Genomic DNA, 13,615 nt, shown 5'->3' on the forward strand with positions numbered 1-13,615 from the left:
AAACACTAATAACATAACACTTGACAATGTTGGAATTAAATTCTGAATTATATTTTCTGGACTTTGATGGAGCTAACACAAGCAGAAGCTTTAGATTTTGAATCCATTTGATGACAAGAGTGCTGAGAAAACAGAGACTTCAGAAGAAATAAAGGTGCAACTTTTTTAGTTTTCTAGTAACAGTGTACTGAAGATGAAAGGCACGAAATTCACAGAAGTTCCCAAGTTCTGGCAGAAAGCTAAAGTTCAGTACAAACAACATGGTTCACAGAACTTCTCCCATTCATATAAACCTGTTTATCTTTGGCAAATTTTTCCACTCTGCCTGAATTGAAAACTAAATTAATAAACTGTGTCTTCGGAAAATATTTAATTCGGGCCATCAGCAGTGCAGAACCTAGGCCTGAAAATGTTTCGTTCAAACAAGCTCATATTAAAAAAAATTACTTACAGTTCTCAAAATTATATTGATCACTGTATGTATATCTAAGAATAGAAATTTGACTTACGTTCATCTAATCTGTCGCACCCTTTTTGCACAATCATAACTACAACCACAAGTACTGCCTATATGTAATTTCTTTCAAACAACAAGTTATGATCACATAATTTAAACAAATGTATTGCAATAGCAGAAAAATCTGTGCTTGAAAATTTTAGGTATCTGGGATACTTGAAAAATATTTTTAAAGGGGCACTTTACAAATAAAAGTTGAGAAACATTGTTCTTAGGCATTCATGTTTTATTCTGTCTCCTAGTAGCATGTCTCGATGTTCCTACACAATAGTTGTTACTGGCCATAACACTTGAATGCACACTTGTTTTATTTGCATCCTAGTGGCATCTACCGGAGAGACAAACTTGTTGACGCTTCAATTATAAGCAGGTAGAGGTCATTTCAAGCACTGGCTCTAGGCACTCTAGAATCAACTACTTTTTTGACAAACAAAAGGATAAAATCTGATGTTATCTTCTGAACAGGACCACAAGACAGTTAATAACAGACCCCCAATCAATAGGGCAGATCTTAATGCATTTCTGTACATGTTAGCTTGATAATGCTACTTCTCCAATAGTTTTTGAGTTCCCTTATGTTAAGAGTTGAGCAAACACAACTACAAGAAGCAACAGATTTTGGCTGATAAAGTGTAAGAACATTCCCCAGTCAATATATTTTTAATGTAGAAATTTATCACCAGGACCATGTATCCTGTTATTCTAAGTCCTTTACCTCGTCACTTAAGGAAATTAAACATGGTGTTCCGCAGGGATCTGTTTTGGGTCCTCTGTTGTTTTTATTATTCATTAATGATTTGCCACATGCTATACCTCAGGCTAAGGTTGTACTATTTGCAGATGACACTAATATATTGTTCACTGATAACTCTCTTAGTTCTTTAAATATAAAAATCAAAAAGGTTATTGATCAACTAGAAAGTTGGTTTAATGTGAATCAACTTTTTGTTAACACTGACAAGACCAAAGTATTATTTTTCCATGGAAAAGGATCTACTTCTAGGAACAGACCGGTCATACGTTTATTCAATAGGGAATTAGTATATTCATCTTCGGTGAAATTCTTGGGTATTGATATCTCTGAAAATTTGAGCTGGTTGAATCACACTCAATATATCTGCCTTAAGCTGAGCAAGGCTCTATATCTGATCAAATCCTTACGTAATTCTGTTAGTTTACAGGTATTAAGAAATGTATATTTTACTAAATTTGAATCCATATTTAAGTATGGTATTATGTTTTGGGGTGGTGGAGGTAAAGAGATAGATACAGTTTTTAAAGTACAAAAAAAATGCATAAGAGCCATTATGGGCGTTGATAATCGGGCATCCTGCAGAAGGCTGTTTGGTGAGTTAGAAATTTTAACTGTTACTTCTTTGTATATACTGGAGATTTTATGTTTTATCATAAAAAATAGAATCTATACAACTCTGAACTCTGATGTGCATAATTACAATACAAAGCATAAACATAATCTGTGTGCCCAACATTGTAATACAAATCGTTGCAAGAGAAGTGTGATAAACATGGGCATAAAACTATACAATAATCTTCCTATGGAGTTAAAGAATGTATCTGATTTTAAAGTGTTTAGGAGGAAATTGAAGTGTTATTTGTTGTATAATGCCTTCTACTCTCTTCAGGAGTTTTTTTATATGTAAGATGTTGAATTAAATGACTGTAATTGTCTGTTAATGCATGTGCTGGTGGTTTTTTATATAATATATTTAAGTATTTATGCATTCTTTGATTATGTTAGGTGTGATTGTTATTAAATCTATATATTCCCTTTGACTTTATCCGATTGTATATTTTACAGTTATGGATGTAAATAAAATTATGAATTATGAATTATGTCTGCTGTTAAGAATGAATTCTTATGGTGCAACACAACTACTGAATTTCTTTAGAATAAACAAAGAGATATAAATTAGCCTATTGTAATCACAAATAAGGAAGAAAACTAATGCAATAACAAATAAATTTTGCCTTCTTCACACTTGCTGCTCTTCTGCTAACTGAAAACACATGTTACATATTAATCTTCATCTTCTTCATCTTCATCTTTATTAACATCCGTAACTGTTACAAAGTAACACATGGACAAGTCATAACATGTAGTACAATCATTCGGGAATCCTTTGCCCACGGCCTAAAGGGTTCNAAAAAATTACACCAGTTTGCTTTATGCTACTTCTTCAAGTCAAGAAAATTTTTCCCAGTAAAACTTGGAAACAATTAATAAACGTCAATTCTATTAATGAGAGAAAAATCAGCCGTGTGCACTTGGATCGCATATGAATATGTTTGATCACCTATTTTATAACAATTATACTGTGCTATAATCTAGAACATATTAAGCATGTCATTACTTCGGCCTTTAATTGTTGAGTACAGTTGTACATATACAGTACGTTATACACATATACACCTTGTTTAAATATTAGAAACATACTTTTTCCCCAAACAACTATATATTATTATTACTTTATGGGAAATTCTTACTGTAACTAAACATAAATTTTTCATACATGAACATGCTTACCGGTACATTATATCACAATAAATGACTATCGTTCTTGATGTTATAAGCTGCCAGTCTTATGCTGTTGGTAACAAACAGGATACGGATCATGTTTAGAGACAACTATATTTTACAAGCTGAAGATGGACACAAATATTTGTTGATAATATATTAAATTTTAAAAGCGGGAATGTTGTGGTAAAATGACCCATCTGGTTACTGTTTCACACCAACATAAGAAGTTTCCTTTCCAGTCTTCTTGATGGTTTCCAGCAGCTGGTCTGCTGATAATGTAGAAGTAACAAGTACAATTTTATCTTCCAATGAGATGTCCACTTTTTCCACACCTTGGCCTTAAAAGAGAAACAAAGATTTTAACCTCCATGAATTATAGATATGTTTGTTATTTTAAACCTTATGAACAGTGCATCAGCCTCCTTTCTAAATATAAATCATTTTCAAACACCAAACACCCAAATTTTGGAAACCAAACTTGTCCAAGTTCATCTCTATGCTACTCAATCTTTCATGTTGAACAAACATCCCCAGACTCTGGTGGTGAAACCTCTTCGAAAATGTCAACTTTAAAACCAGAAGGAAATACAGAAAAACATTAAGATGGATGCCATGGAAATTAGCTATGGGAATGGTGGTGAAGGCTGAAGTGTCTAAGGTGAGGAATGAGTCCAATTATATACACAGGTTGCACCAGAGGGGGTTGCTCAGATGCACAGAAGAAAGTAATTAAATAAAACCTTGTCTACGTCAGTGGGAACAGTATGCAGGAAAATGGTCCTTTGCAGGGTACCAATATGTTTTCACCAAACCAACCAATTCCATTGGCCTGAATTAGGTCCAATTTCCTTATCCCACATCATGAGTCACACATTTAAATGGACCATTTCCTCACCTTTAACATTTCGACCAGGAAGCTGGAGGCAATATGTTCCTCCAAGATACTGGTGTCTGCCTACAAGACTACACAGTATTACAAACCACTTGACTGTAATCTGAACCATATATAAGGTGCGACAATTTAATTTCTGGAATGGCCGCAGCATGTCGCCAGGGTGTTGAGTCAGGCAAACTCATGTACCCAAGCACATTTGGGCATGTTCCAACCTGCGTTTACATGAGCCACAGACCAAATGAGTTGTTTGCTCCCAAGCAGCAGAGGAAGCAGTATGTGTCCATCAATTCAATTCAATTCAATTTATTTCAAATTCAAAAAACAGATCCAGATACAGGCTGGGAAACAACCACTGGATATAGAATGAGTCACAGATCAAAAAACAAGCATTCCATTCCCACAGGAACAAGTCAAGGCATTCATAATATAAAACAAAATAAAAGAACATATCAACCATATATACAACAAAACTCCCCCAGTATAGAACTCATGACTCATCTATTATTTCCATAAAATCCAATACTTTAGGATGTGGAAAAGTCATATTAGATAGATAAGTAGTACAAAGAACTAAGTCAAGACATAAGAATAGAACCAGAATACAATTAATCTTACCAACTAGTATATACAAAAAATTCATCCACAGTATAAAATGGGTGACAAGTCGAGGCATTCATAATATAAAACAAATAAAAAAAGAACATATCAGCTATATACACAACAAAAACTCCCGCAGTTTACAAAAAAAAAAAGAACCAAGACATCATATTATAGAACTCTCAAAGGTTTCAGGCGTCAGTACAAGCTCTTTTTTCATTTTCATTACTCATCTATTATTTCATAAAAATCCAACACTTTAGGATGTGGAAATGTCATATTAGATAAATCAGTAGCACAAAGAACTATCGTATACTGTTGGTGGAAAAATGAGTGACAAGAATCTGGAGCAGTGGATAAACGTCAAGTTTTATGTGCAGATTCGTAAAACTGCTGGTGAGATGTTAGCCCTATTAATAGTAGCTTATGGTGAATACACTATGAAGAAATCTAGTGTTTTTGAATGGCATACGCAGTTCAAGGAAGGGCAAGATGTGCAAGATGACCCAAGAAGCGGGCAGGCAAAAATGCAAAGGACAGATGCAAATGTGGACAAAGTACAAACCATGGTGCGCTCAAATCAAATTTTAGGTGTGAGACTAATAGCAGAAGAATTGAATATGAACATGGAAACAGTGCAACAGATTATTATGGAGGATTTGGGAATGAGAAAAATGTCCGCAAAGATCATGCCTCGAATCTTGACAGATGACAAGAAATGTTAGCTTCACATTTCATCTCATCTGTTACAAAATGCAGAGATGTTTGATAGGGTCATTACTGGTGATGAAACTTGGTGTTTTCAATACAACCCAGAAACGAAATGCCAGAAGATGCAGTGGAAAACACAGAATTCACCTTGGCCAAAAGAAGCACTCATGTCTTGCTCGTAGTTCAAGAACATGCTTGTGTGTTTCTTCGATCGCATGGGGATATTTCATTATCAATTTGTTGCACATGGACAACAGTGAATTAACAGTATTATTTGGAAGTGCTGACAAAGGTTACAGGAATCTGTTCAGAGGAAAAGACTTGAACTCTGGCCTGACAAGTGGACTCACAACTGCGACAATGCCCCTGTTGTGTTAAGAGTTCACAAGTTCCTGGCTAAGAAATCCATTACAAAAATGTACCATCAAATTTATTCACTTGACTTAGCCCCTTGCGATTTTTGGTTCTTTCCAAATTTAAAAAATGCCTTGATGGGACAAATATGTCCTAACATTCCTGACATCCAACACAACATGACAATGTTACTGCGGGGTGTTCTGGCAAACAATTTTGAAGACTGTTGGTGGTGTAATCATCATCTTACAAAGCGCATAGTTTCACAAGGAGAGTATTTCGAAGGTGAGAGAAGCTGCTAGTGCACAGGTAAGGAAATTTTGCTTTCACAGGGCTATTCCTGGAAATAAATTGTTGCACCTTGTTTAAACGTTAATTCATCAGTTCAAGGAATGTCTACTTCTTCTCTTTGAAACAAACTACAATATGTATTTACACCATAGCAAAATTACAGTTGCAATCATGGAAGCATAAGAAGACAGACAGTCCTCAAGTTAGCATTATGGCCTTATCACTAGTGATAAGAATTAGCTTTATCTAACAGGCCTCTCCTTCCCATCTGAAAATGATGTAAACATTTTTGTATACAGATAACAAACACAGTTACAATGATGTCTTTAGAGGGTAAAACATGACCTCTGTCACAAGTCTTTAATATTAGAACACAGTTATCAGTATAATTTCATGATAAACTGTACTTCTGATTCACAACTACAGTTAGACAAAATTCATCTGAATTCCAGGATTATTCTCTTTTGAACCGCTTTACACTGCATAAAAATTACAACAGACTAAAAATATTGTGTTCCAGTGGATAGGCTTGCAAGGAAACTTATGTCACTTTCCATAAAAATTACATCTATCGCAATCTAACCAAATATTCACCAGTAAAACTGGAGCATAGGAGTTCACTCACTCATGGAGCTGAGCCCTTCTTAGGAAGATGCCAATTGTGAAGCTACTCAAGAACTTCCCAGCATTTCATGGAACGTGAAGGGTCATTACTCTGTTCAAAACAGCCCTCCACCGATCTCTATCCTGAGCCAGCTAAATCTAATCCATACCATCCAACCTATCTCTCTAAGATCCATTTTAATATTTATCCACCCACCTACACCATGGTCTTCCCAGTGGTCTCTTTCCTTCTGGCTTTCCCACCAATATCCTATATGCATCCCTCTTCTCCACATTCATGCTACATGCCCTGCCCATCTCATCATAATTCTAATTATACTTGGAGAAGAGTTGAAGTTATGGAACTCATTATGCAGTTTTCTCCAACCTCCTGTCATTTCATCTCTCTTCGTTCCAAATATTCTCAACACCCTGTTCTCAAACACACTCAGTCTATGTTCCTCCCTCAATGTCAGAGACCATGTTTCACATTCATACAGAACCACAGGCAAAATTATAGTTTTGTATATTCTAATTTTTATGTTTTTGAACAGCAGATGAGAAGACAAAAGGCTCTTGACTGAATGGTAGCAAGCATTACCAGAGTTCAATCGCCTCTTAATTTCCTCCTGAATCAGGTTTTGATTTGTTATCATCATTCCCAAATATCTGAACTGTGCCACATTTTCAAAGCATCTGTCACATACCTTTATGTCATGATTTCGCCCTGCATTTTGGTAACAAGACAGCAACATATACTTAGTTTTCTCTATGTTTACTTCTAGACCAAAGTCTGTGTGTTTTTCTTTATGGTATCTACGTTATCATCCAGTAGATTCACATCATCAGCATAGACCAACAACTGATGTGTCCCATTTAATTTCAGTCCCACCTGGCCTCCTGGACCTTCCTAATGGCATATTCTAAAGCAAAGTTGAAAAAGTGGCAATAAGCATCTCCTTGTTTTAGACCATTCTGGATGGGAAAATTGGTGACAATGACCTTCAACACCTGAAAGCCCACATAAGAGATGCTGTGGTTATGGTAACACCAAACATGCTTCAAGCAATGTGGAACAAAGTTGAATATCATCTGGAGATCTGTCATGTCACCAAGGGAGCCCACATTGAAATTTACTGAGAAAGTTATATATCAGAAAAAACTCTGATAGTTTCCCTCTGTAATGGTGTAACCCATAAATGTGTACAATAAATGCTTTCTAAGATGTAATTATTTTATTTTGGATACCTTTCATACGACACAAGTATTTCTGGAAAACCGAAAACAAAAATCTTAAAAATTATAACAGATACAAGATACAGCAAGTGAAGCCTTGAAGATCTTCTGGGATGTGGCACTGTGTAGATGTGGTGTTAACCGACGTTTCGGAGGAACGTATCACCTCCATCTTCAGGGTAGAAGGAAAAATAAGAAAATCCACAAGCGAAGAGACAGTGAGAACAGGTGCAAGCAGACTAATGTTTGAAATAAACTCAGCTATATGAGAGCAGGAAAGGAAGGGACAAGTCTACATGGGAAATCAGTGGAGAGGGAGAAGGGAAGGGTCTAGGAAACTGTAGCAAGGTTAGAGCAGGTATAGGATATTGTGTTGGGGGAGAAAGGCAAGGTTAATTGGAGGGCATTAACCCTTAAGCTGAAGGGGTTTGCTATGTGGGTCAGTCATGGACTGTGTGGACTTGAGGATCTGGCGTCATGTCCCAAGGGGGGGTTTTAGGGAACAGATGAGAGGCTTTCATGACTTGCTGAGACAAAACCCCCTTCTCTGTTCATACTGTCGGGATGGAGTTCAATCTCAATGGCTTCCCTAATGATCCTCTATATATCGGGTCTTGGTGGCAAGGATGGAGGTATTCTGAAGCTGAATGAGGTGTCCCAAATTGATGCTGTGTTCAGCTACAGCTGACTTGTCCGGATGTTCGAGACAGATGTGCTGCTGGTGCTCCTTCAACCTCATGTCCACGGAGTAGCCCATCTGCCCAATATAGACCTTGCAGGACTCGCATGGGATACTGTATACACCCGGTGTCCTTAGTCCCAGGCTATCTTTGACTGGCCGGAGGAAACTGGATAATTTGTTTGGAGGCAGATCCACTGATCTGATGTTGTGCCAGGACAGAACTCTGCTCATACCATTGAATATAGACCCAACATAGGGCAGGAAAGCGACTGAGCCCGGTTTATCTTCAGGCCGGCTGATGTTGGGCTGACGGTTGAGAACTCTGCGGATCCGCCGGTTGTTGTATCCGTTCTTCTTGAATACATCCCTCAGGAGCACCAACTCCGCATGTAGGCTGTCTTGATCACACAGTGCTCTAGCCCTGTGCACCAATGTGGAAAGTGCAGCTTGCTTGTTGGAAGGGTGGTGGTGGGATGCAGCATTAAGGTAGAGGTTTGTATGGGTGGATTTGCGGTTTTGGCCCAGAGAACCGTTGGGTCTCCTGTAAATATCTATATCCAGGAAGAGGAGGTGGCCCTCAGTTTTAGTCTCCATTGTGAACTGAATGCACACCTAAACAGTATCCACCAGGTTAGCGATCAGTGGAGGTCTCTTGTGAACATGGAAATGAACCTCTGGGTCCATAAAATGTTGGGAAATTCTTGAGTAGCTGCATAAATGGTGGCTTCTAAAGAAGGGCTCAACTCCATGGAGTCAGTCAGTTAGTTAGGACAATAGTTCTTGAGCAATACACAAAAGACTGTAATTTGGGGGTTTCTGAAGTTCTGCGAGGAGTGTGGAAGTGTCTAAAACCTCTCCAGGAGGGTCCTCAAGCCAAATGTAGTTGAAACAGGTGTAACACAGGAAAATTGTGAAGAAGAAATGGACAGTCTTCTTACAGGCAAATATAAGAGATTCAATGATGCTGACATAGGCTGTGATGAAACAGTGTAAGACAGTAGAATTATGAGTGAATAATGAATTGGACAGTGTGTGGAAAGGAGCAGTAATTATTATCCAGGTGTTTTACTAGAGTGACTGAAGAAAAACACAAAAAAAAATCTGAGTAGCTGCTCAGTGGACCAAGATTTGCACCTGCAACCTGGAAGGTATGAAGAAATTAAACTATGGCACTGACATTCAGTGTGTTTAAATGTTATGTTACACAGCACTCTTGTAACTAGCTGAATAAGGTGATTATGTTTGACTAATTCCAATAAAAATGTCTGTCAAAAGTTGTCGTCGGTAAGGATTTATATCATTAAATATGAGTTACATCTTTTGCCACCAAGGCATGTGTGTGGAATATCTCATGCGTTCATAATATATACATAGCTAAAACTGTGCAAAATGGCCTCAGGTGGACTCAGCAATTGCCTGTCATTAATGGTATGTTTTACTGAGCAAAGTGGATCACATAGTAACACTTTTAATTTGTGTGAAAGGCATGTGGTTCAAATCTTGGCAAGGATACAGGCTATAATGATTGATGATCTTGTGGTTTTCCTCAATCCCTCCAGTCAAATGTGGGGCAGTTCTTCAAATTGGGCCATGGCTGTTTCCTATTGCATCCTTTCCAATTCTTTACCATTTGGTGCCACGCAGTCTAAGCTACACTGATCATAAAAAGTAACCATAAATAAAGAATTTAAAGGAACTGTTTCAAAACTGCATAAACTCTGTATCACTGTTACATGGATGAGTTGATGGTCAGGTTTAAGAGTAATGAGTAATTAGGATGGATGCTGAGCTGTGGACACTGATGAGCTTGGAATAACACTGATTCCCTCTTATCATTAAGTTTTGTTCTTCACATTAATGTTGGGTTAGGTAACACCAACAGACATATAATCCAAAAACTTTTTTAGTTCTCTAGTGGAAGCAAACATTCTGTGACTTTTGCATGAATGCCTTATGGACTAATTTCATAGAGCTCTTTCATTTCCTGCAAGGAAGACATATGTACCATGCATATTCTAAACAACTGGCATAATAAAATTTCAGTAGGTAACAGGAACAGAAATTCAGTGAGTAGGGCAGATATGAGAGAAATTAAAATTCATGTTGTAAAAGTTATCCACTTCTGATTATACCTGGTTACTTATGTACTATGAGTATAGTAACATCTTGCATAAAAATTCCATATCAGAGCTACACTACAAACCAATGTAAAAATATGAGCATACACAGATCCCATTGGAACTTCATGCTGTCTGCTTTTATTATGACACATTTGAGTTTCAGTGAATTTGGCTGTCAATATACACAAAGAAAGTAGTTTATTTAAAAATGTATGCTGGTATAAAATGTTCAGTATGGCATAGGACCCTCATACTACACTAAATTTTGGAACAATTTTTATCCCCCAGTGAATATTCCTGGTTGGGCTTTGTGCTGCAAGATAAAGTCAAGTGAGTTTAGTGCAGGAAGGAAAAAAACCATATACTAAGCTTCTGTTTTGCAGTGTGCTTCTCACAAGCCATGAGGGACTGACACTTTAACAGAATTCACTCACCCAAATACCTATCAACACAGCAGTTGAGACAGCTCAGTCAGTATAGAAATGGGCTACAGGCTGGATGACTGGGGTTTAATTCCTTGCAGAAACAATATTTTTCTCTTCTCCACAGAGTCTGGACCAACTCTGGGGCGACTCAGCCTCCTGTCCAATGGGTAGCGGGGGGGGGGGCTTTTCCTGGGTGTAAAGCGGCACAGGTATGAAGTTTATCACTCACCTCCATCTAGATCTGAAGTCAAGAATGGTGGAACTATACCTCCACTCCCCCATGTCTTCATGGCATGATGCTTAATTAATTAAGAACTGGGACATCTTTACCTTATCTTTCAGCCAGAAACACTACTGGTACATACTGCAGTCAATCTGGGCAGTTGAACTATACAACTATGGTATAAGAAAATAAAATATAACTGGCAGTTATATAACCCCACTGCAGTTCCAAACATCGTACCTTTCAGTTTTCCAAGAACTTTTTCCACTGCTGACGAACAACCACTGCACGTCATCTCCACTTTGAACTCGTGCACCTAGAAACAAAATTTATGAAATACATGCAATTGGGCTTCACGTAATATGTTTCTGATTCTTAACAATAGCTGTTGTATTACCTGAGCTGCCATTGCATCCACTCTTCTACAGCTGTTAAAAGCTAATGCGGCTGATATCAACAACAAACTTTCCGTACCATCTGCCACACATATGCCAGCATCGGCTAATCTGTATGATCTGTATTACGCTCGGCAGTTGTCATACCAATTGCTCTGCAACAGCTGTAATATATTATTGTACTCAAAAACATTATACATTGAGAAAAAATTTTCTAAGAATATGTAGTGGCAGCTGCAATGCAACATATTCCAGTTCTCTCTTTACGCGTATCACATCATACATTTCATTTTATGATTACATAGTACCATTTTCGTTCGAGATATTTTCCATTTGGTTAAGCTGGCAACGTCGAAACGATCGAAACTATTTTGAGACGACCCCAGTCTGGAACGTCTGGAAAGTGATTATACAAGACATTCATTCATTTCATTTATTTTCCATATATCCATTCAGGTAACAAACCTAGAATGTGGAAACTAGTCATGGACGTCATGGAGTCATGGATGAGTACGAGTAGCAAACCAAAGTGAGCGGTCAGGGTTAGGGCGAGGACACACCGAGGAAACTGGCAACTGCAACGCAACGGCAATTTCAGAGAAAAATCACCAATTTCAAACAGGAAACTGGTTTTCAGATTAGTAGGCGCACACTGAGGAAACTTACGCTTGATTAGTTGCTCACATCCTAAGTGGGTATGTTCGTCCGACGTAACGCATGATAGTATTTTTTAATTTCGTGCACTTACCTTCTATAATGGAAGATAATAATGCTGATACTGTCATAATATGGTGGTAGTTGAGATCGGTTGCGACGGCGTGAGAAGAGAGGACGATGACCGTAAGAAAAATACTGGGATGTTACTTAATTTATTTAATTAAAGTCAATTTATTTTAATCAAGAAATATCGCGTTCACACGCGATACGAAATTTTGACATTTAATGCAACCGTTTTAGCAAGATGGAAGACACCTAATGATAGTTGTATACAGCCGAACCTTGTAATGTGGAAAAAGGGTGACTGTATAAGAAATTGTATTTAAGACGGAAATATATGTGAAATAAACGATATATTAATACAACAGGATGCTTAAAACCAATATTAGGAAGAGAAAACATTGGGTGCATCCGTTCTTAAATGACAATTTGAACTAAGGCGCTTATTTTGATTTGAAAGAACTGAAACGGGATCCAGACTCCTTCGTCTCATGAGAAATTCTTTCCCAAGCCAAATCTATATTTTCCTGCCTAGCATAGTCTGGGGGGCGTTGGTCATATGAAGCAAGCTCAATTAACTGCACAAAAACAAAATTATCAGCTTCGTCAACCTTTCGTGCCATCTTAAGGAACAAATGAATCACCGAAGCGCGTTATAGAACAGCTGACACAAGGAAACCACGCAGTAACGCAATTGTGAGAAGACTGGCATGCTCCGTTGCCTGGAAGTTGAGTTTCTCAGTCTTTCCGCGAGTTGCGTTGCCGTTTTCTCATTTTGCGCTTCTCCATTCAGTTCCATGTGTTCAACTCAGTCTACTTACGATTCTCGGAAATTGCGGTTGCTTTGCGGTTGCCAGTTTCCTTGGTGTGCCTTCGCCCTAAGAGTGTTTTAAAAATTGTTGCAAATAATTCAGGGCGAACAGAAGAAATTGAATGGCCGAACTAGCCCTCGCCACTGTTATTCCGTTCTTCTTTCCATTCTTCTCCTCCATTTCCCTCTTCGGTATTCCTTTCCATCGCTTACATTTGTCCATCTTATTGTCACTCCTCATAATTCCTTTCTTCAATTCCTTCATATTGAAATAGTTCCGCTAATTGGATGCATGGAACATTCCGTTCATAGCCTTGTCTATATCACATTTCATTATAGATCAATAAGCCTATGGCTGAGAATCGTAAATTTTATTGAAATATCCTCATATCAAATTTCAATAAAATCTGTCCAGCAGTTTAGAGGATGATAGTAGGTGAAAGGCACAGACACGGATATATACAGGATGTTTCACGACTTTAGGGCATAACTACAGGAG

General features: G+C 37.8%; 1 protein-coding gene across 1 annotated transcript; it reads right to left on the reverse strand.

Moving 5' to 3' along the window:
• Positions 1-2,873: 2,873 nt before the first annotated feature.
• Positions 2,874-11,757, reverse strand: LOC111862723 (copper transport protein ATOX1). Its single transcript, XM_023848351.2, has 3 exons — positions 11,591-11,757; positions 11,434-11,509; positions 2,874-3,394 (listed from the first exon to the last, which is right to left on the reverse strand). The coding sequence occupies exons 1-3, from the start codon at positions 11,600-11,602 to the stop codon at positions 3,258-3,260; spliced, it is 225 nt and encodes a 74-aa protein (XP_023704119.1). The 5' UTR covers positions 11,603-11,757; the 3' UTR covers positions 2,874-3,257.
• Between the last annotated feature and the right edge of the window lie 1,858 nt (positions 11,758-13,615).

The sequence above is a fragment of the Cryptotermes secundus genome, unplaced genomic scaffold (assembly GCF_002891405.2).
Source record: "Cryptotermes secundus unplaced genomic scaffold, Csec_1.0 scaffold5, whole genome shotgun sequence".
NCBI lineage: Eukaryota > Metazoa > Arthropoda > Insecta > Blattodea > Kalotermitidae > Cryptotermes > Cryptotermes secundus.

Excerpts from the sequence above, each read along its gene's own strand:
- LOC111862723 (XM_023848351.2), bottom strand. Across the intron at positions 3,395-11,433 it reads AGTTCTTGGAAAACTGAAAG|GCCAAGGTGTGGAAAAAGTG; the intron begins GTACGATGTTTG and ends TTCTCTTTTAAG.